This window comes from Vidua chalybeata, chromosome 1 (assembly GCF_026979565.1).
Source record: "Vidua chalybeata isolate OUT-0048 chromosome 1, bVidCha1 merged haplotype, whole genome shotgun sequence".
NCBI classification, from domain to species: domain Eukaryota; kingdom Metazoa; phylum Chordata; class Aves; order Passeriformes; family Viduidae; genus Vidua; species Vidua chalybeata.
The window spans coordinates 45,489,557-45,514,825 of record NC_071530.1 but is presented as its reverse complement, the minus strand read 5'-3'; the positions used below and the strand labels follow the sequence as shown (position 1 = coordinate 45,514,825).

The window sequence follows — 25,269 nt, the reverse complement described above, 5'->3', positions numbered from 1 at the left end:
TCTGGGGACTCGTAGATTTTAAAGGAGCAATGCCGCATTCTAAAATTAAGGAATGAAATATGGTCTCCCCGTGCTGGGTTGTGGAGTTTTATTTTTGGGTGTTTTTTTAATATGTTCCAGTAAGGATTCTGCTCTATGGAATGTCTCACTGTTGGTTTGCCAGCATTGAGCTAGCTGTATGCAAGCAATCTATTTTGAGCAGAGGAATATTTCCAGGTGAAGTGCTTCTTGGTGTGCTCTCTTGCAGTGTTCTAATTAGCATTTTAGAGACAGGGCCATATGTTGCCCTTTTTTCACCTTTCTATTCCAGTCACTGGGAGACTTCATGCCTCATCTTGAGTATGTTGTCCCGCCAAAATGGTTCCTTTCTGCCTGAAGGGACCCAGAACCCTGATATTTTGCTCTTGTCTCTGGAGGTGACATTACCAGGGATCAGCACAACTCTGGCAGCTGACCCATGTTGTGCTCATCAGAGCTCCCAGCATCAGTAATTTGAGGCACACAGATGTATTGCAGTGCATTACTGTGTAACATGGGAGACACATGTAGGTCAGGAGGAGCCTTACCTTGCAAAAGATGCAGAGTCAAGGAACTGGGTGATCTGCTGGCTGCTGCTGCTGCCGCCTGTGGGAGAGCTATGCTCTCCAGTGACTGCTCTTACTCATTGTGCTTCTGTAGCAGCCAGACATAAATGGCTTTCCTGAAAGACCAAATTCACTTCCTGGGCTTCAGACACAATATGGGTTTTTATTTTCTTTTTAATGTTTTAACTAGCAAATGTTTCAGCTGATTGCTTGATGGCTTATTTTTGTTCTGCCTCTAACCTTTACTAAACAATGCCAATGATTTCTTCAAATCAGTATCTTACTTAACCCTCTCTCCCTACTGTCAGCCCAAGTATGTTTTAGCAGTGATTCTAATGACACATGAAGAGGCACAAGGTAGACTCAGCTACACTGAGCCATGGGCACTTCCTGAACTTGCTTGGTGAATCTGGGAGCATTACAGAGTTTATCTTTGGGTTTGTGGTTTTTTTTTTTTTGTTATTTTCTTTTTTTTTTTTTTTTTGGTCTGCAAGCTTGTAATGGTTTCTTCTAAAACTTTTCCATCTGGTTAGCACATAATCCATTCAGCCATTAAAGCATATACTTTTTGTTTGGTTTTAAGTGGTGGGTTTTTTTTTATTGACATCAGAGGCAATTGGATGGCAGGTCTTAAAATGGTTCTGAAGTATATAGGTCTGAAGAAAATGAAAGCAATTTTATTTCCAAGGAACAGTTTCTAGCTTTAGTATTTTTTAATATAAAACAGTGAGAAAAAAAGGAAAGGCAGTACAGATGCATTTGTATTTTCTTACTCTGTCCTTTGGATAAGGGGTAACTGAGAGTAGACCTTTCCCCGAATCCAGAATTACAACACCTGAGTATTTGACTGAAAATGTGATATTTCTGTTTTCAGGGAATAGAACAGTTGAAAAAGGAAGAGAGAAGATGGGCTAAAAAAACAAAATGGATGAACATGAAAGCAGTATTTGGCCATCCGTTCTCTATAGCATGGCTTAGCCCATTCGCAACACCAGACCAAGGAAAAGCAGACCCGTACCAGTATGTGGTCTGAGGAATTCCTGACCAGCATTGCCACTAAAATAGAAACATATTACAGCACTCCTGTTACAAATTTTCCATGAATGTTCAAAACAAAAAGCAAAATGAACTTTTTTATGTCTATTAAATGGCTGATAATTGCAGAGGAAAAAAAAGCCCCGTGTTCCACCATTTTAGATAATTCTATATCTCTGGCTGAAACTGCTGCTGCTTTTTTTTTTTTTTTCCTTTCTTTTTTTTTTTTCCTTTCTTTTTTATCACATTAACTTTACTGGCATTTGTTTCTCTTGCTTTCTGAATGGCATAACTAATGTGAAGGGAATCCTCTCTTCTCTGTTATGACCCACCTCTTCTGAGTAAATTCTCATGCTGTCTCCTGACTGTGATGAGCTCTGTGGATGACATGTGAGTGCCAACAGCCCTACACAGACACCTTTGGACTTCCTGAAGGAGCACATTGCTCTTTCATAAGTGAACTTGAACAGGGAAGCAGATACTCCACGTACCAAAAGGTGCAAGACCAGAAGGCAGCACAGCAAGTGAGCCAGTCGATCTGGTGATGACAAACAGTTAAAGTACTTAAACGTTGCCAACACCAATTCTCACTCCACCCTCCTTTTTCCTTCCAGCAACAGAACTGATTCCATCTTTCTGGCATTATTTTATCTGTTCCCTCCCTTGTGTGCAGGAAATTGTTGCCCCTTTAGAATAACTGTGGCAGATTTAGAAGACTTTTTGGATTATTACATGCCTTACACTTCCAGGAAAGAAAGAAAGCTAATTTTCAAGTGTTTAGAATAGCAGAATCATGTTTTTTGATGTATGTTTGTCTTGGTAAATGACTTGTTAGAGCAATGCCTGCTAAACAGTGTTAACGTGGAAAACTGACATGAATGCCCAGATTACTATAAAGACTAATATTGATGGGATGTGTAAGTGTTCCAGGGTGATTGATTCTATATTGTTAGCTTTGCCCTGGTTTAGAGCTTTGTAAATCTTTTCTCCTGTTTATGCATACATGTGTATGTGTGTAAGCACATGCACATATATGTGTAAGGGTTTGAAGTTGGGAAATATTTATGGTAAGGAGCATGCATGCTGTTATGAATTGTGTGGTGATGAAAAGTGGGAGGGACAGAAGGCATTCCAAAAAATGGGTAAAGATAAATCATTCATAATTCCAACTGTTAATGTTAATTACAACATGTTGTGTTCAGGCAAGAATTTTATTATATTTTTGATTCACAACTCCCATGGGCTCATCAAATGAATTGCAAACAGAGGAAATGCACAAATCAGCTGCATCTGTGACTTCCAAGGAATCTTTTCTTTCCTTGGTTTAAAATTTTTTTTTTGGAAACTGACCTGCTTAGACTGCTTCAAAGCCACGGGGGAAGGGAGGGAAATCAGGGAAGGAGAAATTTAATGGATGTCTCATTTTGGAAGTAATGTGAATGCTGCATCTTTTCAATCTGTTAATGCTTCCATATGGAAAACAAATGCAATAAAACTTTTCCAAAAACTTGTTTGCTGTTCTTTCTCTCTTTCTTTGTTCCAAATCTTGGGGAAAATCTGTAATGGTTTTCTGAACTTTCACTTCTGTATGCAAACAGGCAGAAGCATATAAAAGTTAATTAACTTGAGTGTTCAACTTCTAAGTTGAAAAGTGAGTTAACTGGTAATAGCTGATAAACCACTGATCTGTTAATCAGTGGTTTATTTCACCAGCTGGGAGAGCCTGCAACTCTGGGAGAGGTTTGAGTATGTGGTGGTTTTTCTCAGAGAACGCTCTCAGCTTAATCGTTAAGCTGGATCTTGGGCCATGGTCAGTCCAGCCAGTGAGACATGTGCAGGTGGTGATTTGAACTGGCAGAGAATTTGGTCCTAAAGCTGCCTTGATGCAAAATGAGATATATTGAGGGGAGAGGCTTTAGTCACCTAGGCAGTTAACTAATGAATGCACCTCTCTGTAGTTCACTGCTTCAGAAATTGTTTTGATTACAAATTCTACATTCCAGTTAGGGTTTATTTTAATTACCCTTATTAGCTATGTGTTCTGGAGGAAGATTAATTACATTCTTCTGGCCTTTTGACCATTGTGAAAAAATACGTAACTATGGAGTTTTTCTTATTTCAAACCAAATGCAAATTGTTAAACAGCATGATATAGTACTGAGATTTTCAGTATCAAAACTGAGTGTTTTGTCTTTTAAATGAGGCACCATCACAGAAATGCCACTGGTACCTGTCGTGTGTGTGTGTGTGTGTGTGTGTGTGTGTGTGTGGTGATAACCAGGGCCTTCAGATTTCCTTGAGCTGTACGACTTTGATGCAATTTGAATGGTATTAAAGTCAGTATTAGTATGAGAAAGGCAGACTTACTGGCAGAAAGACAGACTTTGCTGATGGAAGGTATTTTCTTGGTCAGGACTACCTGATTTTAGGTGCTGGTTCTGTTTTAGTGTGGCCAAGAGAAATTGAGGGACAAACTCAATCAGAGCACTTCTGTTTTAAAAAAATAAGTGGTGTTCCATGCAGAAATGTGTGAAGGAACTGCTGTAAGAGAAGTTCTGCCTTAATCATGATTTTCCAGTGGCAATGCTTCCTGTGTCTTCTCCTTAACCATCAGTTTGTCTCAATGCTTATCTTTTTGGTTTGCTCTTTCCTTTCATATCTTTAAAGTGCATTGAAAGAAATTAATGCATTTCTTCTAACATTCAAGAGCTGTCCTGCAGATTGCTTCTGGGTCAGACCATGCAGCCCACCATCCTCCTCTGGCACTGGGCAGGAGCAGATATCAAGGGCAGTAGTTGAAGAAACAGGGTATTAGCCTGCAGCATCACAGTGTCACAGGTCAACCTTGTCTAACTGTCCCCATGTTTGCAATATTGTCCCTCTTACTTAAAGAGGAATGTCCAGTATCTTATATTTCTCACTGTATGTCTTTTCAGTATTGGTTCAAAATGATGTAAGTTGAAATAGGGAAAGATGATGCTTTCTAAGCACTTTTTTTTTATTAAGTGGAATAGCTCATGATGGGAAAGAGAAAGAGGTGTTGGTTTAATTCAATACACAAAATTCTCACTTTCTAAAATAATGGTGAGAGATTTATGTAAATATGTTTATTTTTAAAAAGTTTCATTAAACAGTAATGAAATGTCTTCAACAGCTGTGCATTCCTTCCATCTCCCTTAGATTCTTTTTAAGGCATAACCTCATACCCTACTGACCATGTAGCCAGCAGCCAAAATTAGATCAAGATACAATTATAAAACTTCTGTTTATTTTGAATACATGCTGTGAAGGGATTATTGAGGTCAGGTTGGGAGAGAGAAAATACGCCCCTGGCTGTTCTGATGAACTACTCCCTAATTTGCATTAGCATAACCTCAGCCTGACCTTGCTTATTGCCTTGGTTAGCAGATGCTGATAGGAGCAGGTGAGCAATGTTTTTTGGGGGAGGGAATGAGGGGTTGCTGCCCAGAAGTGTTCCAATTTTGTACTCCCAGTCTAGAAGGCAGCAGGGATTGAAACGGATTACACAAATGACTGAGGGCAAGGTTGAAGCTTGTGCTCTCAGGAAGGGTTTAAATGCCTGATGTCTGTCTCTCCTGCTCTGTGCTACTTGTTTTCCTTCTCTCTAGATGCTCACACAGTAAATGCTCCAGCCGTGTTCCAGCCAGTTTGTTACTAACACGTGGGAAACCTCTGCAGTTCGCTAAGGAACAGCGCACAACCAAAGGTGGTCTCTTGCTTTAAGCTGCCAAAGCTTTTCGCCCGGGCTGCACAGCCACTGGGTACTGAAAATTCAGTATCCTGGAGGAAAGTGCTAGAACACTTTGCCAAGGGTCTGCCGTGCATAAATTCTTCTCCTCTCCAGCTTGCCCAGCAGGGAGGTACCTGGTTGGGACCTGGCTGTGGCACACAAAGTGTGGCATCCTAAAGGACCAGAGGCTGCAGGGGATTCTTCCTGGAGTGCTTGAAATGGTACATTTGCAAGCTTGGGAGCAGGATGAAGTGCTACAGGCCTGTGCTTAGCATTCAAAGTCCTTCAGGGCTTGAATTTTTCCCAAATTACAACCCTGAGGAATTCCAATTCAGTATGTCATTCCTTTCTGCACGTTTACTGCTGGGTTTCTCTTAAGTCAGCATGAGAAACGGGGCGTGAATGAAGGAATGAAGTTCATAAAAGCTTTGCACGCAGTGCTTTGGTTTGTGGTGTGCTTTCTCCTGGGTCTGCTTGTGCTGACTCAATGTTACTGAGCTGCTGCTGTTGTCTTTTTGTGAGGCTGACAGCGAGTGCAGCTGTGGTGCCGCTGAACTGCTGCGTGTATTCCTTTCCCCTCACTGCAAAGCTTTGAATGTTTTGTGTGTTGTCAAAAGTCTGTAGAATTAGAACATGAGAAGTGTACTGTTTTTCTAGCTCTTCTAAAACAGTTCTTTCTTACAGTTCTAACCCAATTTGCTTTTTTTTTCCTTTCCTTGAGTTTCTCAAAACTTGGATCCAGTATTGTTGCTTCTCTAAAGAACAGACTTTCTGCGTGTCACTTGTATATCATCACAAGTGGATCATGCACAGCTGCAGATCTGACTACTCTCTTACATGATACAGATGATAGGCATAAAATATTATGCCCTATTTCACACAGTGGTAGCCTTAAAAATAATTAAGAAAATTGATTTTAGTTTCCTATTTCTACATGGAGAAGGCTGCCAGGAAAAAAATGGTCACTGCCCAAATTTGATGGATCTGTTCTTTTAGTACAATCAGAATGTTTGCTTTACTAAAAGTGACATTCTTGGAGGGAGACTGAATCAGAATATTGACTGACCAAGGCTCCAGTCCCATTTTGAAGCCTCCACTTTAACCTGTACTGATTTTCTCACCTCCCAGCAGTTTATCTGGCTTGCATTGTGATTTGTCTTTGACAATTTGGTAAATGGAAGTTGTGTTCTTAAATATTTGCTCTTAACTGGCACAGAGTGAACTTCTAGTGACTAGCCTAGGTGTGGCAGGGGTAAATTCCTGATTGCTGGGAAAAGGTGCAGTATTTTGGCTGTGTCTGAACTATTGCAAAAAATGCCCAAAGAAGGTGAAACTTTTAAGTTGTAACTGTATTTTGTCACTCCTTGGAAGGATTCAAAAACCTATGTGAGAAAAGGTCCATGTTTCCCAAAAGTCTGGCTTTTCAGAAGCCATCCCTGTAACTTAAATATCAATGGCAACTGATGACAAAATACATCAGCAAGATTCAGGTTGTCCATGGACTTGATCTCATGTGAGGGTTTTGCTGTTAAATTTGGAGATGAAACTCTCAGTAATGTAGAGTGTCTGTCTTCATTGTTAACTCATACTGGAATAGCATCAACCTGGTTATAGGTATGCATGTGCTACAGCACTTGGTGCCCAAACACCTGCTATAAGCATGAGACGACCATAAATTCTTCTCTTCTTGCAGGGTATTGAGCGACTTAAAAACCAGAAACCAACCTGGGAGAAGATCAGCGGCTGGGAAGGAATGAAGCTGGCATTTGGAGGTGCCTTCTCCCTGGGCTGGTTCAACCCTTTCTCAAACCTGAACTGCGAGAGCCCAACACCAGCTGAAGCGGTGGCAGCAGCTCCTGCGTCTGAAATAATGACCCAAGAAGAAATTGAGCAGTTTCTGGCTCGAGATGTTGTCATCCAAATATTGCGTGAATAAGCAAAGCGTCCTTCTCCTCCAGGAGAAGCTTTCAGGTGGTTTTTTAAAAATAATTACTCATGCTGGAGATTTAAGGGTTGTTTTTTAACATACTTTCTGGTGCATTAAAAGATTCAGGAGTATTGGTCTGGAACAGACACTACAGCACTAGCATAAGCAATGCAAATCTCCAGAGAGAGCTTCATAAGTGATGGGGTTCATAAGCTCCTTTTCTGACTTGTGTGAACTGCTTTATCGGTCTTTTCTTACATGGCATTTAAGGACAGTTTATAATTGTCAGATAGATTGGCTCCAGTTCCCAGAAATGTGCCATGCTAGGGAGTCTGGCTAATCTTTTGTTCTTACAGCCCTTTGGAAGACTAAATGTGTGATGGCAAGATTAGCCAGCTCTGAAGGTTTTCTGGAAAAATGCATCCTCTTTAGTCCATCCCATCCCATGGGTGCTGCTTCTGCATTATGGACGTTGCTAGCGCACTGGTCTTAGCAGAGGTGGGATGCCGAGCTATGGATGCAACAGATGGCTGATCTCACTCTGGGTGTGATTCCTTTGGGCTCTGAAATATCTCCAGGGGTTAATTTTTACCCTCTGTGCTTGTGAGACTGCTTGTGAGATTGGTGGTGCTTTTTGGAGGTGGTTGTGGGCTTGTGATGGTGCCAGACAGGCGGGAGCACTGTCCCATGGCCAGTGCAGCCAGGAAAGGGCAAATGTTGGCTGGGATGCTGAGCAGCTGGTGCTGGTGGAGGGAAGCTTTTCCCCGGGGCTGTGGTTCATTGGCATGTAAGATGTGTGGAGTGGGAGCTGCCTGGCTGAGCTCTGCAGCCCAGGGAGCAGGGAAGCAGTCTAGGCCAGGTACTGGGGCTATTTTTACAGTGAAAGAGAGGGCGATGTGAGCGCCCTGTGATGGAGGTACTACCTCTCTCTGTTTGACTTGTCTAATTTAGATATTTCTCTTTACCTGGTAGCTAGAGTTGGTAGAGAATGAATAGTGCCTCCTAATCTAACTGGGTTTAACATTGTCCTACTAGTAAGTGCCATTACTCCAGGTTTCCTTATACTAATTTTGCAGCCAATCCCTGGAGAATGCTGGTGAACCTGTAGAAGGAACACCCATCATTCGAAGAGGGCATCACTGCAGGAGACAGTAGTTGCAGCAAAGTCCTGCAGAGGTGTTGCCAGCTGCTGCATTCATATGCACTGCAAACACTTGGCATCCTCCAAATGTCAGGCTACTTTTAATTTAGACTGTTCTTCATTTGTGTTTGTTTCTTCTTCTGTAATATACCTTAGATTAATTGTCATTAAATTTGCAGGAGACTAGAAATATGCTACTGGTTTCCCCCCACAGAACATGCTTGCTTTTATCTCCCCCTCCCCTGTAACCTGAACCAAAGATAACTGCTTCCTCTCAAAAGGAAGAGAAAGGAGTTTCTGGGATGAAAGCATGGTATTGTGAAAAACTTATATGAAGTTTTTATTATTTATAGGAGTAATATCAAATGGAATCTGTGCAAGATTTTTTTCTGTTTATTTTTAACCCCTCGGAAAGCATCTTTGTGCGCATTAATTGTGTGGCATTCAGGGGATGAGATTCTCTCCTGGATTTGTCCTCTGCCACAGCAGTCCTTTTCTCTGGCAAAGGAACAAATAGAGTGCCTTGGCTGTTAGGAGCACAGCTTCAGCAAAATCCAAGGGGAATTTCTGAATAGTTGTCCCATTCCCTGTTCCCTCTGGATGTCTCTTTGTCAGTGAAAAGTAGATCTAGAGAACATCATTAGGAATTGCATATTTATAACCTTTGGGATAAAGGGAAACACCCCACATTTGAGGGGAAATGAGATATCCTCATTTAGACATGAGGTCTTGAATGCCTTTGCCCTGTGCAGCAGGGTGTTGAGGGAGGAAGCTCTCCTCCTTCTGCACTAGCCTATGTTCATCTCTGTCAGCATCCCACAGGAGAGGGACATCAGGGACATACACAGGTCTGTAAGGAATTTCCTGTAGGGAGCAATGGGGATGTTGAAAGAGGAAGAGTGCCTTTTTTAGCTCATGTTTTCTGATTTTGCCCTGCTGCTCCACCTCTGCATCCAGTTAACATCCCTGCCTCTGGTGCTGTGTCTGCAGTGGGAATGGTGCTATAGGGAGGAACTAGTCCTTGGCTGAAAATCGCCTTGAGGCAGGTGTATAGGGATGTCAGCCTGGAAGAGAACCCGTGTGCTGCATCCAGGGATGCTTCTCAGGACAGGGACCCTACTCTGGGACATGGCGTTGGGTAGGCATGGAGGGAGACAGCCTAATTTCTCCTCCACTCTCAAACCTCGTTCACTTAATCATGAGAACAGTTTTCATTTGCTCTGTTTCCCACCTCTCCTGTTGTTCCTCAGGTGCTGGCATTTTTGTTTTGTTTTTTTTTTTTTAATAGTGGAAACAGAAAAGTAGTGTGAAGAGGAGGGTAAGAGCCAGAGCAGTCATCTTCTCTCCTGCAGTTACAGTCTGAATGAGACAGGGATGTGTCCCTGGACTTTACACAGGCCATGGACAGCCATCTCCAGCTGTGGTGCCCCCAGGACATGGTAGGGTGACTTCCTATGCCCAGCAAATCAGTTCTGATGTTTCTTGGCTGTCAGTCTCCCTTGTCGCCTTCCAAAGTCCCAGTACTCCTTGGTGTATCTCCTTTCTGTCTCAATGTAGTATGACAACTGTCAGAAATCACAAGTCTTCACAAATTGGAAAAATCTGTTTTATCCACAGCTTTTGTATAAACCTCCTTCTTTAATGATTGACTGGTAGCTTGAGACCAAACATGATTTTCATGGAATTGAAACTTAGCTCACTGTTTACCTTCCCTTCCGTGTACACACTTCTTGCCCTTTGTTAGAGCAAACCTTCATGTTCAGACCATGCTGCTATGGTCCTGGCTGGCTCACCAGATCCTAGGAAAGACATTCTGGAGAGCCTGGTTGTATTGCCCTAAATTTATGGGGCTAGGGAAGATGCTCCCTCTGCACTGCTCAGTGGGACATGGTCTGCTGAAGATCCCATCACTGCTCTGACATGAGGTGTTAATAAGTGATGGACAGGGTCCTGGCATATGTGGAAAGTGTTCTTGTACTTCTCACCTGGTGTCTTCTGCAGCAGGTTTTCTATGCAAATAGGGAATTTACATCTCATGAAAAAAAATACAATTTTGCTGTTTGTAACTCCTTTTGTGCCTTTGGTCGTTGTTGTACTTTCTAAAGAGCTAATACTTCATCTGCCAAGCACCACTTGCTCCTCCCTACTCTGCAGACATGATGCACATGGACCCTGCACCCACTCTGCCTGTGGACAGGAGCTCCCACTCCCTGCTGTGCCACCACAGGAGGTGGCCTTTGAGGACCCTGTACTGCTGTGGAGTGACACAACACTGTGGGCAGAGGGGCAGCAGGGGTCAGGCAACCTTGACCCCCTTCTCTGGCCTGGCAGCCAACTGCATGCTCATCTGGGAGTTTCCCAAATCCTTGAAACAAAGAAGAGTGGTTAAAACCTTTTTGCCTTTTTATGTCCTTTTTCCCGCTCTTCTCTTTTTATGGGCTGGCACATAATCAGATGTAGTCACCATTTCTTTCTTCTGCTCCACTGCCTTAATGCCTGAACATTTGCCTTTTAAATAAACAGATAAATTACCCACTATTTATTACCCACTACTGTGTGACCTGATTTCCTCTTTACTTGTGGAAACACTGGCAAACCCAGTGGCACTCTGCTGCTGGCCACGCTGTGGGACAGAGAAATCCCTTGCTAAAGGTGGGCTCAGGAGTTGCTGGGGTGTGCAGTGCAGCGGTGGGCTCCAGCTGTGCACAGCTGTTGTCTTCTCCAATGTGACTATGGCTGGAAGAGCTCCTGATGAACACTGCCATCGAGGTTCTTCTGTAGTCCAGCAGCATTCAGAGTGGAAGGGGAAAAATATAGGTGGTGCATTTCTAGGGAACCACTAGTAATGAATGCTGCTGGAGATGGCACCTCTTCCAAAAATGCCTGAAAAGCCCCAAAAGAAGTGGGATAGGAAGATATATGAAGAATGGTGCTTGCGGAGACTGTGCTGGGTTTGCTCTTTCTGAGCTCTAAAGACAAGGAAAGGCACGTGCTGGTACATTTCCCAGATTAAGCTGGGAGGAGAGGGAATTGCCCAGGAGGGATTTGCTTGAAATGTTCCTTGAGCTGCACAGCAGCCCTTGGTAGGACCACAGCACTGCTGCCCCTCCCAGGCTCACACCCATCTCTGGCTGAAGCTGTTACCAACACGAGCTCCAGTCCCTGGTCTGAGATGGGAACATCCCCTTGTGGGTCCAGAGCCGTCCCAATGTGACAATATCATCAAAACAAATCACATAGTCAATTTTCACGATCTTTATTGAATCACAATTAACTGCAGTCAATGCAACTGTGCCCTTAAGCCAATTTAATTCCCTTAGCTTTATGGCATTTTTGCTCTTTACTTTAAAAGTACTGTGCAGTAATCAAGAAGGCAAGAAGTGCCCAGTGATGCGATACATTTAGCAAAGGCCAACATTTGCACGCTGACAAGGCACCAGTCCTACTTGGTGATGAAGATGCCCTTCTCTGTAGAGATCCCTTTGATCTGGTTTGAGATCAGCTTGGCTACAATTTTCTTCTCTCCTAGTCTTGTTGGAGTGCATATTATTTCAGACTTCATGATCCTGCCAGGCATTATATCCCTAAGGACAAAGGAAAAACCAAAATAGTCCCAGCATGAATTAGGGTTATTTTGAATAATTTCTCTTAAAGGAATAGTCACTGCATGTGTTTAGGGTGGGTATTCCCCTTCCCCCATGACCAATTTGCAGCAAATGGAGCCTGGTATGGTGGTACTGCCTGGTGGTCCCAGTGATCCTGGGGACCTTCCCCGGAGTTCCCCATACTGCTGAAACACCAGCTTTGAAGGAAGCAGCTGTGCTCACACTTGTTGGGCAGCACTGCAGGAGCATGGGGTGAGTCCCTGTCATACCTGTCTGCCCTGAGCCTGTCAACTGCTGTGTGGGTGTTTCTGGCCCGATGTGCTGCAGTTTCAAACACAGCTAGCAAAGGTCCCTCTTACTACAAATCCCCTAACTGCTTCTTCAAGGATATTAAAAAAAACCAAAACAAACAAACAAAAAAACCCCAAAAAAACCCAAAAAAACCCCCAAAAAACAACAACAACAAAAAACAAACAAACAAAAAAAAAAAAAACCACAAAGCAAGAGTCCTGCTATGGTACTTTCATTGGCTCCTTACCCCTGCTCAAATGTTGTCATCTTAAATATGCCCAAGCCCTCCACCAGCAACTTGCAGTTTTCCAGTGTCACATTCAGCTTGTTCTTGAAGATGAATGCACAGTTGAAGTCATTGTACAGTTTGGCTGTTTCTGGCATCTGGTAGAGGAGGAAAGAGAGAAACAGACCCAAAGACTGGGGATTAGGAGGGTAATAAAGATGCCAGAGCTGCTGAAGGTTTGCTCACCACCAGCATGGACACTGAAGCACTGTGTTTTCCCAGCTGGTTTCTTAACACATTTTTGCTTCAGGAGGAAGAGCTGTGGGCTTGGAGATGGGCCCTGTACAAACTGCCCGCTCCCATCCTCTTCCCTCCAGCATCCCCTGCCTTCCCCTTTTAGATGGGGCAGTAATAAGACTTAAATTTCATGGCCGCTTTCAACCTTCAAATGAATGTTGAATAGCCAAGTAAGATGCCAATAACTGAGCATCCTAGGAGGCAGATGTTTGGGAGATCCCCCTGGGAATGCTAGCACCACCGTGGTGCTGCAGTGAGAAGAGCTTTAACCCTTGTCCTCCTGGAGCCCAGCTGGCAGCTGCCTCACCTGGACAGTGATGGGGGGATACTCGAATCTCATTGAGGTCTCCTTGGTGAGTTTGTCATTTGTTTCCTTGACCTCGGCAATGGCAGTGACAAGGATGAGCACTTCATCTTCCACGGAGGACAGTGTCTTCATGTATGCATCAGGTGCTATTTTCAGGGGGATCTGCATCTCTGCAGGAAAGAAAACACAACTTGATGCTTCATCATATGCCCAGAAATTGGGTGGCAAAGTCAGCTCTGGTGGCTGGTGTCCCAGAGTGTGGCATGACCCAGATTTGCTGAGTCCATTCTGCTTTCCCTTCAGTCCCTGTGGGGAGAAGCCCTGGCTGAGTGGGTGGTACCTGGCACACGCAGCCCATGGGAAGGCTGGCTGAGTCCCACCATTGCCCTGCTCAGACAAACACTGGCTTGGGCTCACATCCATCACCTCAGCAGCCCTCATCCCTGGTTGTTCCAGCACTCAGGAGGAGACAGAGGAGCAGGAGGTTGGGTACATCTAAGCCTGCACCCCTGAGAGTTTCTCTGCCTGCTGTAAAATTGCTAGCTTTCCTTTCACTTCAGATTTTATATATAATTGCCTGGACACTTCCAGTGTCTCAGAAAAGCCACAAAGTCAGCAATGCTGGTGCTTGAGCATTGCTTTAGTTGCAAAGCTTCCTGGCTTCTGGGAATAAAATAAGAAATGCTTGTCCTTTTCCCTAAGTGTATATATGTATGTATGTATGTATGCATGCATGTATATATGGGGCTACCTTTATGTCCTGCCCTGCTGCATTTTGACAGCAACAATGTATGAGTGAAAACACTCAGCGCTCATCAACAGCAAAGATTTCTTTTTGTTAATTGTTTATCACTCGTTAATCTTGTTTAGTAAATTTCAGTTACATTGTTTGGGATCAAAAATACAACCCAGGTTACTCAAAGATGTGCAGAGCACAGCAACAAACAGCTCCTGGGATCAGCTAGGCAGGCAGTCATGAAGTGGGAATTTGCTTGGGCAAAGAATTCAGAAAATAACACTCACCAGCATTCCCACCACCCAAATTAGACTAGCAAACAGAAGAACAAAAAAAGGATGAAAATTCCAGCCACCTAAATCCTGTGAGGGATCCAATCCACATGGATGCACACAAAGCCTGTGGTGACATCTTTGATGTTCAGACAGTGAGGACAAGAGGGAGATGCTTCAGCACACCTCGCTCACGCCATGAAAACCTCTGTCTGCCCACACTGATGTATGCCTAATCACCTCCTTGAAGCTGCAGCAGGGCCTTCATGTTTTGGTCCCTGCTACAGAGGGACCCCAGTTCTGTAACTGAGACTTCCAAATGCAGTGAAGAGGGAGGTAGGTTGTAGGCAGGCAATTTCTGCTCTTCACAAATTACAGAGCCATACACTGGTCTACAGTGGAGCCAGTACAAACACCAGACTGCCACAGTAAATTAATCTACAGAACACAGCAAGCTTTCTGTGCTTACCAGATGGGCCTTCAAGATTGATGGTCTCCTTGATAGTTCCAAGATTGGCCTGAACTTTTCCGGTATAGTACTGCAGCTGGCAGGAGCCAGTAAGGTTAACGGTCCAGTTCCCAGGAGCAGAGATCCTCACTGTGATGGCCATTTCAAGGGGATTGCCAGGATGCAAAGGTTCTGTATTGGTTATCTCGAGGTGGAGCCCAGTCTCAGTGACTGGCTCCTTTGGGACCAAAGGCTCAGTGTTGCTGCTTAGTGTCTGCATAGTCGAAGCATAGCCTGAACGAGGCATCAATCCCGAAGGGCGTATGAAGCTGTAAGCTCTTTGCATAGACATCCTTTCCTCTTTGGAGCCTGGATGAAGAGAAATATGGGTGAGAGCTGTATCTCAGTCTCCTCACCCAGAGCTATCTTCCCTTTATTTATGCTTTTGCTGATAAGCAGAGAGGATGTCAGAGCAGCTCCAGCCTCTGCTCAGAACAACTTCTTGGTTTATGCTACCACCAAATCTAACTGTAGCATTCTGGACTGCAACAATTTCCTGAAAGAGACAATTTAGAGGATGGATACTCTTAAATATTTCAGTCTGATATTTTTCCCCTCCTCACTGAGAAGGGTTTAACAGTCTAGGACAACATGGCTGGATCTTGAGAACTGTGAGGAGGAAATCTGGGATTTTTTTTTCCCAAAATGGTTTGGGGAATGGAAAGACAAAATGAAGAAACTAAGAAATAAAGCAAAGGTCAGTGTGACAGCTAGGTCCATCAGTCAGCCCATTTCTTTCACTGTCTGGAAGCTTGCTTGTGTCCCTGAGAAGCAGCCTATAGGTGTCACTGCGGGCATGAGGATGCCCAGGAGCAGTGCTGCCTCCAGGCCTTAGGCTGAGTTTGCCACTGCAGCTACTCCTGCAGTTTTCTCCTGGAAATAACACGTGCTGTGGGATGACCTGCATGGTCGAGGTCTCCTGTTTGGCACTACGTTAGAGGATGGGGGCAGTTACCTTCAGGGTACTTGTACTCCCGGGTGATATCTTCCCGCCTGTTCTGCCCCACGGCTTTTGTGCTGATGTTCTTGCCAATGGCTTGGGTCTCCGTGCCGACCTTGAAGTATTTGTCCTTGCCATTCACCTTCTTGACGACCCAGTAGACTCTGTCAGCGTTCACTTCAGCGTACACGAACTTGGCGTCGTAGGGCAAGTACACATCTCCTTCCCGGACAGCCTTCACTGGGCATGGGCCACACTGGAAACGACCTAGAAAGGGCATTCAATACCAGCTGATTTTCCAAACACCAGCAGTGACTCCAGTTTTTGCTACACACTCAGACAACACTCAAGCAGGAATCTGTGGCCATGGCAGTTGACACTTAGCAGTAAACAGCCCTCCAACTCAGTGATGAACTCCAAAACCTCTCATTTATGCCACAGCTGCTTGGGAATTTTTTAGAGATGACCAAGGTCTGGTAGGAGCTTTTGCACGTTTCCCCTCACTTAGGTAATTTTCAGGTTAGAAAGCCACAGCTTGGTTTGATAAAAAGAACAGAACATAACAATGCCTTGTCCAAACATAGGCAATGTGTTTTAAAGAAGTAGATAAAAGAATGTAAAAGTTGGCACACAGGATGCTGAACATAGCTGGAACCAGTGGATAAACAGATAATGAGGAATATAATGGTTTTTGTGGCAATGTTATGTGACAAGAAACAAAGCACGTGCTTTAAGAGAAGTTCAAGGCAAGGTCTTCTGTAACACTGGGGGTATTTAGTGAGTACGACCACCAGGGACCCCTTCAGATGATTCCCCAGCATCATAAAAGGCCTTCCAGTAAGAGGCAGATGCAAGCAAATTAGTTCTAGAAGAAGTGATGTTTATGTATTAGCCAGAAAGTACACTCTAATGAATATGTATGACCATGATGGAATAAATATCTTGTTGTAAAGTTTCATGATACACCCAATCAGAGGAAATACCCTCTGTGTGTCCAGTGTGCTGCAATAACAAATACCTGCTTTCTAATGCTTCAAAATTTTGTTAGAAAGTTTCTTCCTTAGCTAATTTCAGTATCAGGTTATGAAGTCAGCTGTGTCCAGATACCTGTGTTTGATCTCTAGGCAATATTCCACTTTCTGCACTTCCCTGAGGATTAACCTTTTGGGTTTTTCCCACCTTCAAATTCCCTGAACCCGTGCAGGGAGTGTAGTCACCAATTTTGGTGGTCACTCCTCTCATCTACCAATGAACAGGTTCATGACCCCAATGACTTAGATGTCCTCTAACCTCTGAAACAGCATTCATTCACATTCCCACATGGTTGGTTTTGTGCCTTCCAAGAAATGCTGTTCCTTCCATCCTGGGCTGAGGTGGCAGGAGTGAGCTGTTTTACAGTGACACTGCCCTGGTACATGAAGTTGTGTGTGGGGGTACCTGGTTTGCTGACCGGGATGCATGTTTTTCACACAAAATGTCCCTGCCTCCCTCAGGAGTTGCAGAAGAGCCTTTCTAAACAAATCCTACCTTGACTTTGCTCCTGAGGGGTTGAATCAATTGCCTGCCAGCCACTGAACCCATTTGGCACATCTGTTCTCTTCATCCAGGCATCATTCCACACGTGGAAGTTCCTGTGTTCATTTGGGTTGGAAAGAAAATGAGTGAGTCTTTACAGCCTGAAGAGTCATGATCTCCTCTCTTAATCCTTTAGTAAGGGCAGATTTAATGGGTACTTGCAGGTAACACTGTGAAACCCCTGGCTTTTTCTCTCTCTCTCTCTCCTGGGCAACAAACCCCAAGCAGTAGTGAAATTTTCAAAGGAATTGCTGGGGCTGGGAAATGGGGCACTGCAAGGCAGCATAGGGTATAGGAAGCATTAGCCTCATTTGGCAGTACCAGACAGAGTCGAAGGACAATGAGTTCAGCTTTTCTCCTTTTTCATTCAGGTAAACGTCAACTCTCAGGTTCTCCTCCGTATCATGGGCCGCATCGAAGGTACTCACACAGCGGCATGGCACTCCCAGGCAACGCATGACTGCAGCACAGACAGACAAAACACAGGGTCACAAAATCCCTCAGACTGGCGGGCATCCTCTCATCTGACCCCTCTGACCACCCAGGCTCTTCTAGAGCAGGTGCTCAGGACTGTGTCCAGATGGCTTTTGAACATCTCCAAGGATGCAGATTCCATAACCTCGCTGGGCACCCTGTGCCAGTGCTTGGTCACCCTCACAGTGAAAAAAGCTGTTTTCCCAGGTTCAGACAGAACCTCCCATGTTTCAGGCTGTGCCTATCACCTCTGCTCTTGTCGTTGGGCATTGGTGAGAAGAGCCTGTCTGTGCCCCACTCCTTCCTGTCCAGTATTTACACACAAGGATCAGACCCCCAAAGTCTTCTCTTCTGGCTGAGCAGTCCTGGCTCCCTCAGCCTCTGCTTACAGACAGACCCTGCCACCTCTGTTGCTCAGAGGCACAGTAATTTGGCTTACTAGCACAGTAACTGGGGTGTCAGAGAAGGGAGGCGAGTCACTGTTCACTGTTCACCTGTATTGAGGACTCCTGCGAAGACCCAGCACTGGCCATAACGGACCGGCTTCTTGGTTTTGTAGTACTTCTGCAAAATCGTGACACTCCCAATCCAATCCATAGGGGATGTTCCACTGATGTAATTCCCTGACCAGTTCCCCAGCAGGACTCCGTTGTCATCATTGGCATTAACCTGTGGCCACACACATACACACACACACAAAGGAGAAAAATAAACGGATGAGGCTGAATGAGGCTTAAACCCCAGGACCTCTGCCTGCCCTGTGGCTTCCCAGGTGCTCCACAGCCATCAAAGCTACTGGTCCTGGCTGGGGGCTCCTCTGGTTAGAAGGACTCCACCTGGGTATCTAGAGGAAGGTGGCATCTCTGCTGAGGGCAGTAAAAATTAACTCTGCATCTTTTGTCTTAAACCACAGGGCTCCAAAAGGGTCCCACCACAGAGAGTAGCTACCGGCCCAAAACACAACCCCTTGTGTTGGCCCCACCAACACAGCTGATGAGAAAGGACAACCACTGGGGCAGCTGCAAGTTTTGGAGATGGAAACGTGCTATATTTTTGTTTGCCTCTTCCCTCCATCCAAAAATGCCTCTAATGTCTATTTGCTTGCAGTTTCCCAAAGGAATCCCTTTCAGATGCCTCCTGAAATGGTGTTCATGGTCCCAGGGAAAGAAGAGCAAGTAAGGATGAGGGAAGACATGAAGGGGCAAAGCACTTCACTGAGAGAGGCTTACCAAAGCAGACATGGCTCTGGACACATGTGCCGGATCCCTTCTCTCAGTCAGACTGAGCTTACTTTTGTCCAGCAGATACATGCAGGCATCCAAGATGAATTCCTCAAACTGTTTTGGAGAGAAAATGGAGATATTTTTATATGCCACTCTAAAGTAGAATTTGCTTGTGATATTGAATTTCCAAGGCTGTGGGCCTTCCCAAAGCTGTTCTCTCCAAACAAGGACTAAAATGAAACCCAGCCTTGGAAAACAAAAAAGCCTGTCTCGAGTGTCTTGCGAACACAGTTGGAACGTGACCCAGCAATCTTTCCTTCTGTGCACAAAAGTCACCAACGTCATCTCCCTGCTACTCTGAAATTACTCACAAGAGTAATGAAAATTTAAGATCTCTACTGATATTTATTCTATTGACATAGGTACAAAATGAACCTTGGAAAAAAGAAAGTTACATAAATGCTAATTATTACAACAAAGATTGCTAATTAGCAATTGCTGATAAAGCTCCCTGAGGTCCACTTCAGAAAGATGTCAAACATATGATCCAATGAAGCTTGTCAGAATATCAATATCAATTCTCATTGCTTAACAGCAGGATAAATATTAGGATAGGAACAGCCGTACAGATGATGCCTTTTGGCCCCTTTTGTTTAAAGGCATCATTGTGAGCACCTTTGTTGGGCTATGTATATCCTGCAGATACATATTCTGCAGATATCCTGCAAAAATTGTAGACTTATAAAACAAAACAAAACAAAACAAAAAACAAAACAAAAGCTCCAGATCTGAACATTTTTTGGTGGGGATTTCTGTCTGGATAGAGTGCAGGATACTCTGCTTGAGTGCCTGTGTGCTTTCTACCAGGTACAAATAAATCTGCTCTGGTATCCACTTCTTATCTCTAGCCCTTGACATTCCGCTTCTCTGGAGTTACCTCAGAGGCAGCGTGCAGGAACACCCTTCCTGAGAGAGTGTCTGATGGTGTCCTGCACACAGCTGTCAGTGAAGGCACCACTTGAAAGGTGATCATCTCTGCCAGTAATTTTACCCTTTTTATTCCTGAATATGATACAACATGTAAATCAGATTTTTTTCCCCCATCAGCCCTCTCCATATGTCTCATTAGCTGACTAACAGCACCTACAGTTGCATGAGAGCAGGAATTCCCGTATGGGAATTTTTTCCATCAGAAATACCCTGTCCCAAGTTTCCACATCCTTTACCAGGGGGTCACATGATCTGACTATAAATGTGCCACTAAACCCTGTTCTCCAGCTCTGGGTGGGGAACATACGTAGGCACGTAGATTACTCTGAGCAGGTGAGCCCTCCCAGTGAAGCTGGCAGGGTCATTCCAGCACTTTGAGCTACTCATGGGCTTCATGCCGAAGGGATGAAGAAGGGTAACAGGGCTGACAAGACAGCTGTGTTTTACCTGCCCGAAATTCCAGGGCCTGTCATAGATGCTGTATGCAGACCCAACATAGATGTAGCCGGTGTCGTTGAGCACATATTCCTCCTTCTCTGCCTCATTGGCCATGTAGACAACATCATCTGCAGAAAAAAATCCCAAACCCTCAGATGTCAGGTGGTTTGCACACCCTATATGAAATTTTCCATGGAAAGCTAAACTGGGGTAACCAAGGATCTGCAACATTCACACCAACAGATGACCATGCAGCATTCCCATTTTTTTGCTCCTATCATGAAAGAATTTCCTATAACACTAATCTTTAATTTCCTCCTGTAGGTCCATTGCTATGTGACAACCCTTATTATTGCAAAAATCTTATTTCTGAACACTGTAGACTACTAGGTATACAGCAGAGAGAACTGGGGAACTGGTGCCCACCAACCACACAATTTTTTATTCTGCTTATTTTTTTCTGGATTTTAAGCCAACCCAGTTCTCTCAGTTAATCTTTGGCTGGCTCATGGAAACAGAGCGGGATGATACAGAGGTGCAAACAGATGTGACAGATAGATGTCACTCTATGTCCCGGAGACATTCCAATGAGGAGCTGGATCATTGCTATTGCCCAGCTTCCCACTCTCTCCATGAGGATGCTGCTTACAGTGTTTTGTGGGGAAAAAGCAATGTACGTAAGAAAGAGAATAGGGAAAATATGAGGCAAAATTCCATCTGGGACAATCCCTGGTAGGAGTAATTATCACTCCCAGTTGCAGGACCACTCACCTTCACACCAAGGATTGAACAAAAGGTAGATGACACCATTTTCAGGCGTGTAAATGTTAGTACCAGTCTTCACATGCAGGTTGTATTTTCCCACAGGGGCATTGGGTGAGCTGGTGACAGACAGCAGGCACTGAGGATACAAGAAGGAGAGATGGCTTGAGGGACACCCCACCATGGCCACACACATGGTACAAACACAGTGCCACAGAACTGGATGAGTGGCAAAGCTGGGGGCCATGGAGATCCCTGCAGGGAAAGAGGGGAAGGCAGTGGAATAGGGTGAAGCCTGCCTGTGCATGGGGGGAGCAATGGACCGAGCAGGACAAGACTGCTGCCCATCTAAAATCATAGAACTAAGGGAAAGCAGGAAGGAGGTTTGAGGATGTTTTGCTCTGTAGCTTCTGATGGGCTTGGTATTGGGCATTGGGCCCCTTGCCCACAGGCTTTACCTCTTTGCCATTCTTCTTGACAACAGAGATTTTCCACCCATTTAAATCCTCCCGCTCTGGTTTCAGTGACAGCAGGCTCCCCCTGTTTTTCATTGGATTTTCACCTAGAAGCAAACCCAAGACAATATGTGTGAGGGTTGCACAGGTCTGCAGTGCCAGGAAGAGGCAGCTGGATGATCTCGGGGCTCTCTGGCTTTGCCTGGTGGCCACAGAGGGACTCCTGCTTACCAATGCCAAAGCGCAGGGACAGCTTGTCGTCAGCCCTCAGCTCCCTGTTGAGGCTGACCTGCACCTGGAAGGGCTGCCCGCGCCGCACCACCAGGTTCTTGATGTTGTACCCATCCGTGTGATGCTGCTGCGTGTTCTCTCTCTTCAGAAAGTCAATCTCAGTGACCCTCAGACTGGTCTCTGGAAAAACATTAGGAGAAAAGGAGAAAGGAAAAAGAAGGGATGGGAATTTTCTCAGTAAAGACAGTTTTCTTCTTCTTAATGCAGCCCTGTGAGTCATCAAAATATCTAGAGTAACAAGAGATCTTGTTACAAGAGACAATATAAAATAAAATAAAATAAAATAAAATAAAATAAAATAAAATAAAATAAAATAAATTTTTAAAAATTTAAAGAAAATACCCAGAGGTGAACCTCAGACCCCCTGGGTAGACATGGAGGGAGGACGAGGCAGAATCATGTCACAGCAGCTCAGGGCTGGATAGTCAGAGGGCAAGGCAGGAGCTTGTCCCTGCTCTGGATGGACTGCTGTAGAACACTCACCACAGAGCACTGCCCCCCTTCAAGGGGGTTGCTTTTCCCATTTGGCTTCAGCAGAGATTTACTCTCCAGCAAGAATCCTTTGCAACTGCCTTGCTCCCATTCATTCCCAACACAGCAGTTGATTTTTAAGACACAGCATTTAAAATGACTGCCTCCTCTCCCACAACTCTGGATGGGATTAGGACGAGGAAAAGCTTCAGCATCTCTGTGCTTGTGGTTCAGGGCTGCATGCCAGTTGGCATAGGAGTGGAGCTCTGAGAGGCACAACCCAATGATACACTTGAGCAAAAAGAAAGCCCTCATCTTTGAATGATGATGGAGATTTGGGGGTCACTGCATCAGGCTTTGGCAGGCTGCCCAGTTGTGACAGGAAAAGCCAGAGCATGCTGGAATGTGGCTGAGCTGTATTTCTTCGGTAGCGTTTATGTCTTGTACCTGCCCATTAAATATCCTCAAAGGATGAATTCCGTGTGAACAGCAGGGAGTAACAATGCCTCATAAGCACTTTTCTCATGAGTGATTCAGATGAAGACAAGGGAGAGGCAAAAACGGGTTACGGTAACTTTGATATTAGCAAGTCAAAAGCATAATGGTTGAAGAGATTAATTCACCAAATGTCTTGACAGATTTGCATGGTACCTGGCAACCATGTTAATCTGAGTATCAACAAGAGCCATCCCTAACACAGAAGAGGCTGGAATCTGCTGGTAGCTGTTGTGATGTGAGAGATGCCACATGCAGGGCTAGTCCCAGGGCAGGCTGAAATCAGCAGCACGCTTCCTACTGCAACCTGTGCTGTGCAGCCCTGAGTAAACAGAACCGACCACCCATGGATCCCCACCATACCTCTGTGTATTTCTTCTTAGTAAATATATAAACCATATTTATCTTAATTACATACCAGATATAATTGGCACAACAAATAGACTTAAAACTGACCAGCATCTTTTGATAACCAACTTAATATTTGAGTGCTTTTTGTTTGCTTGCTGCATGCCAGTTGCCAGCCTTGGGCTGATATTTTGCGCAATGGGGTGTGTGTGCATTTATGTTAAAAAATTTCAGCTGGAGCTAGCTGCTTAACCCTCTTGAGGATAAAGAGGAAGTGCATCTTCCTCAGCATTAAGAAATCTCCAAACACTAAAGCTGCTCAACCTTGTTCTTTATGAAAAACCCTGGTGCTGGGCTGAGAAGATACCAGAAAGCCTTGGTCCTGGGAGAAGGGTGCAAAGGGATATGAGAGTTGAACACATAGGATACACGTGGGAAAGGGCCCAAGGAAATCCATCCATCCAGCATTTCTTAACTTAGTGACTGCATATCCATCCCATTTCCGGACACCACTAGTGATGTTGAGGATGCACAGGGAAGATTCACTGACAACAGCTGCCCTAGAATATGGCCTGACCGTGCTGAGTGCTGTGCCAAAGATCTGTCTCCACTCAGCGCTGCCTGTCAATTGTGCTGCATTTATTCCTGTGCAAACACACCTGTGATACCCTGTGACCTGACTGGCATGGTGTCCTGTGCCAAGGAATGCCTCAGAGTGAGCCAGTGGCGCACCCATCACCACATCTGAGGGGGCTTGGCCGCAGCTTGTCTTCCCTGGGCAACTCTCACCTGCTGCTTTTGTCTTCCTGCCCTGGGCATGGAGCTGGGCCCCCATACACCCTGTGTCTGCCTGCCTGCAGACACCTTGGTTTGCCAACACAGAAATTCATGATTTATAGAAGAGCTGAGTATACCTAGAACGGACAGGACAGAGGCTCAGGCTGCAAGAGGCAGTCATGTTTGTGCTCATTCCTGGGCCAGGCCAGAAGCAAACCCAAACCTCAAATTCTGTCAGATTTCTTTTCCTTTTTTAATAGAAAAAAAAATCAAGGCAGTATTTTGTTGCCTAGTTCCATGATTTATCCTTTATAGAGCTCTTTCCACGCTAACCCACAAGGCCCATTGCATCGCTGCCTGCCTGGGAACAAGGGCTGCTCAGAAGGACAGAAGGGAATTGGGATGAGAACTGTAGTTTTTCAAGAGAGAGCATAATTTGGATACCTGCATTTACTCCTGATTTTTGCCCAGCCTCCAGGCAAACACTCATGCACAACCCAGAGATGTGAGATCACATCCCAAAGATGCTGCAGTCCAAGACTTCCCGGAAAATTTCAGCTCATCCACACTCAGAGTACAGAGGTTTGAAACTGAGGGACTCAGAGTGGTGTTAAAACACCCCTCCCCTCCTGAAAGCCATGGAGACCTGCTCCCAACTCTGCTGCAGGCACCACCCAGCCCACATGTGCATCTGCTCAGCTACATCCCAAACCCCAGGGGTTTTGGGCATTCTGGGGCTAAGCTGGCCAGTGGTGCTGGTTCAGCAGCTGCTGCAGGAGTGACCCAGGCACATTTCTAGGTAGGTGCAGGATCTCCTGACAACAGGGCAGGCAGGACAGCCATGAGACAGAGCTCAAGCCCAAATAAATCCTCCTTTCGGTTATTTTGAAACTTCCACCAGATGCTATCAGCCATCTCTAAAGAGCAATAATCTACATGATAAAGTAGACTGAAAGAAAGAAATTATTTTAACATTGATGTGGAACAAGTTTAAAAGAGCTGCATTTCTTTCCCATTATCACTGGCAGAACCAGATATCTACAGGTTGAAGAACAGTGATGAAAAATGAGCCGTGTCTTGCAGATAGTTTACCGATCTGTCAAAAGCAGAATTTGCACAGCCAGAGCAAACTGATCCCCTGTGAGCTGTGCTGGCACCAAAACTTCTTTTCTCAAGGTGTCACCCATGGCAGTCAGAGGGCTGAGAACCTCTGGAGCTACCATCCTCCCTGCAGGAGACTTGCCAAACTTCACACCTAACATATGTCAAGCATTAAAAACTCACCAGTGTTGCTGATCATGGTTTTTGTCAGAGTTTCTACCCGAGATGCTTGCAATGCCAGCTTCCAAA

General features: G+C 44.9%; 2 protein-coding genes across 4 annotated transcripts in view; one reads left to right on the top strand and one right to left on the bottom strand.

The window, feature by feature from the left end:
• The window catches only part of ZDHHC3 (zinc finger DHHC-type palmitoyltransferase 3), a 33,929-nt gene extending 22,961 nt beyond the window's left edge, over nucleotides 1-10,968 (top strand). For 2 of the 3 annotated variants that reach the window (XM_053941961.1, XM_053941971.1), the window contains exon 7: nucleotides 7,064-10,968. In XM_053941961.1, coding sequence (XP_053797936.1) covers nucleotides 7,064-7,306 — 243 coding nt within the window. In that variant the 3' untranslated portion in view covers nucleotides 7,307-10,968. Of the gene's footprint in view, nucleotides 1-1,458; nucleotides 3,131-7,063 lie in introns of those variants that run through there. The other variant, XM_053941978.1, reaches the window with a different exon arrangement.
• A 710-nt stretch (nucleotides 10,969-11,678) lies between these two features.
• On the bottom strand, nucleotides 11,679-25,269 carry TGM4 (transglutaminase 4). The gene is made up of 14 exons (XM_053947376.1): nucleotides 25,204-25,269; nucleotides 21,769-21,948; nucleotides 21,541-21,644; nucleotides 21,092-21,221; nucleotides 20,330-20,448; nucleotides 18,899-19,006; nucleotides 18,164-18,338; nucleotides 17,517-17,655; nucleotides 17,148-17,251; nucleotides 15,636-15,887; nucleotides 14,642-14,989; nucleotides 13,165-13,334; nucleotides 12,582-12,718; nucleotides 11,679-12,022 (listed from the first exon to the last, which is right to left on the bottom strand). Exons 1-14 carry the CDS (start codon nucleotides 25,217-25,219, stop codon nucleotides 11,881-11,883), a joined length of 2,124 nt encoding a protein of 707 aa, XP_053803351.1. The 5' UTR covers nucleotides 25,220-25,269; the 3' UTR covers nucleotides 11,679-11,880.

Excerpts from the sequence above, each read along its gene's own strand:
- TGM4 (XM_053947376.1), bottom strand. Across the intron at positions 19,007-20,329 it reads GGCCCTGGAATTTCGGGCAG|TTTGAGGAATTCATCTTGGA; the intron begins GTAAAACACAGC and ends TCTCCAAAACAG. Across the intron at positions 14,990-15,635 it reads GGAGTACAAGTACCCTGAAG|GCTCCAAAGAGGAAAGGATG; the intron begins GTAACTGCCCCC and ends CTCTTCATCCAG.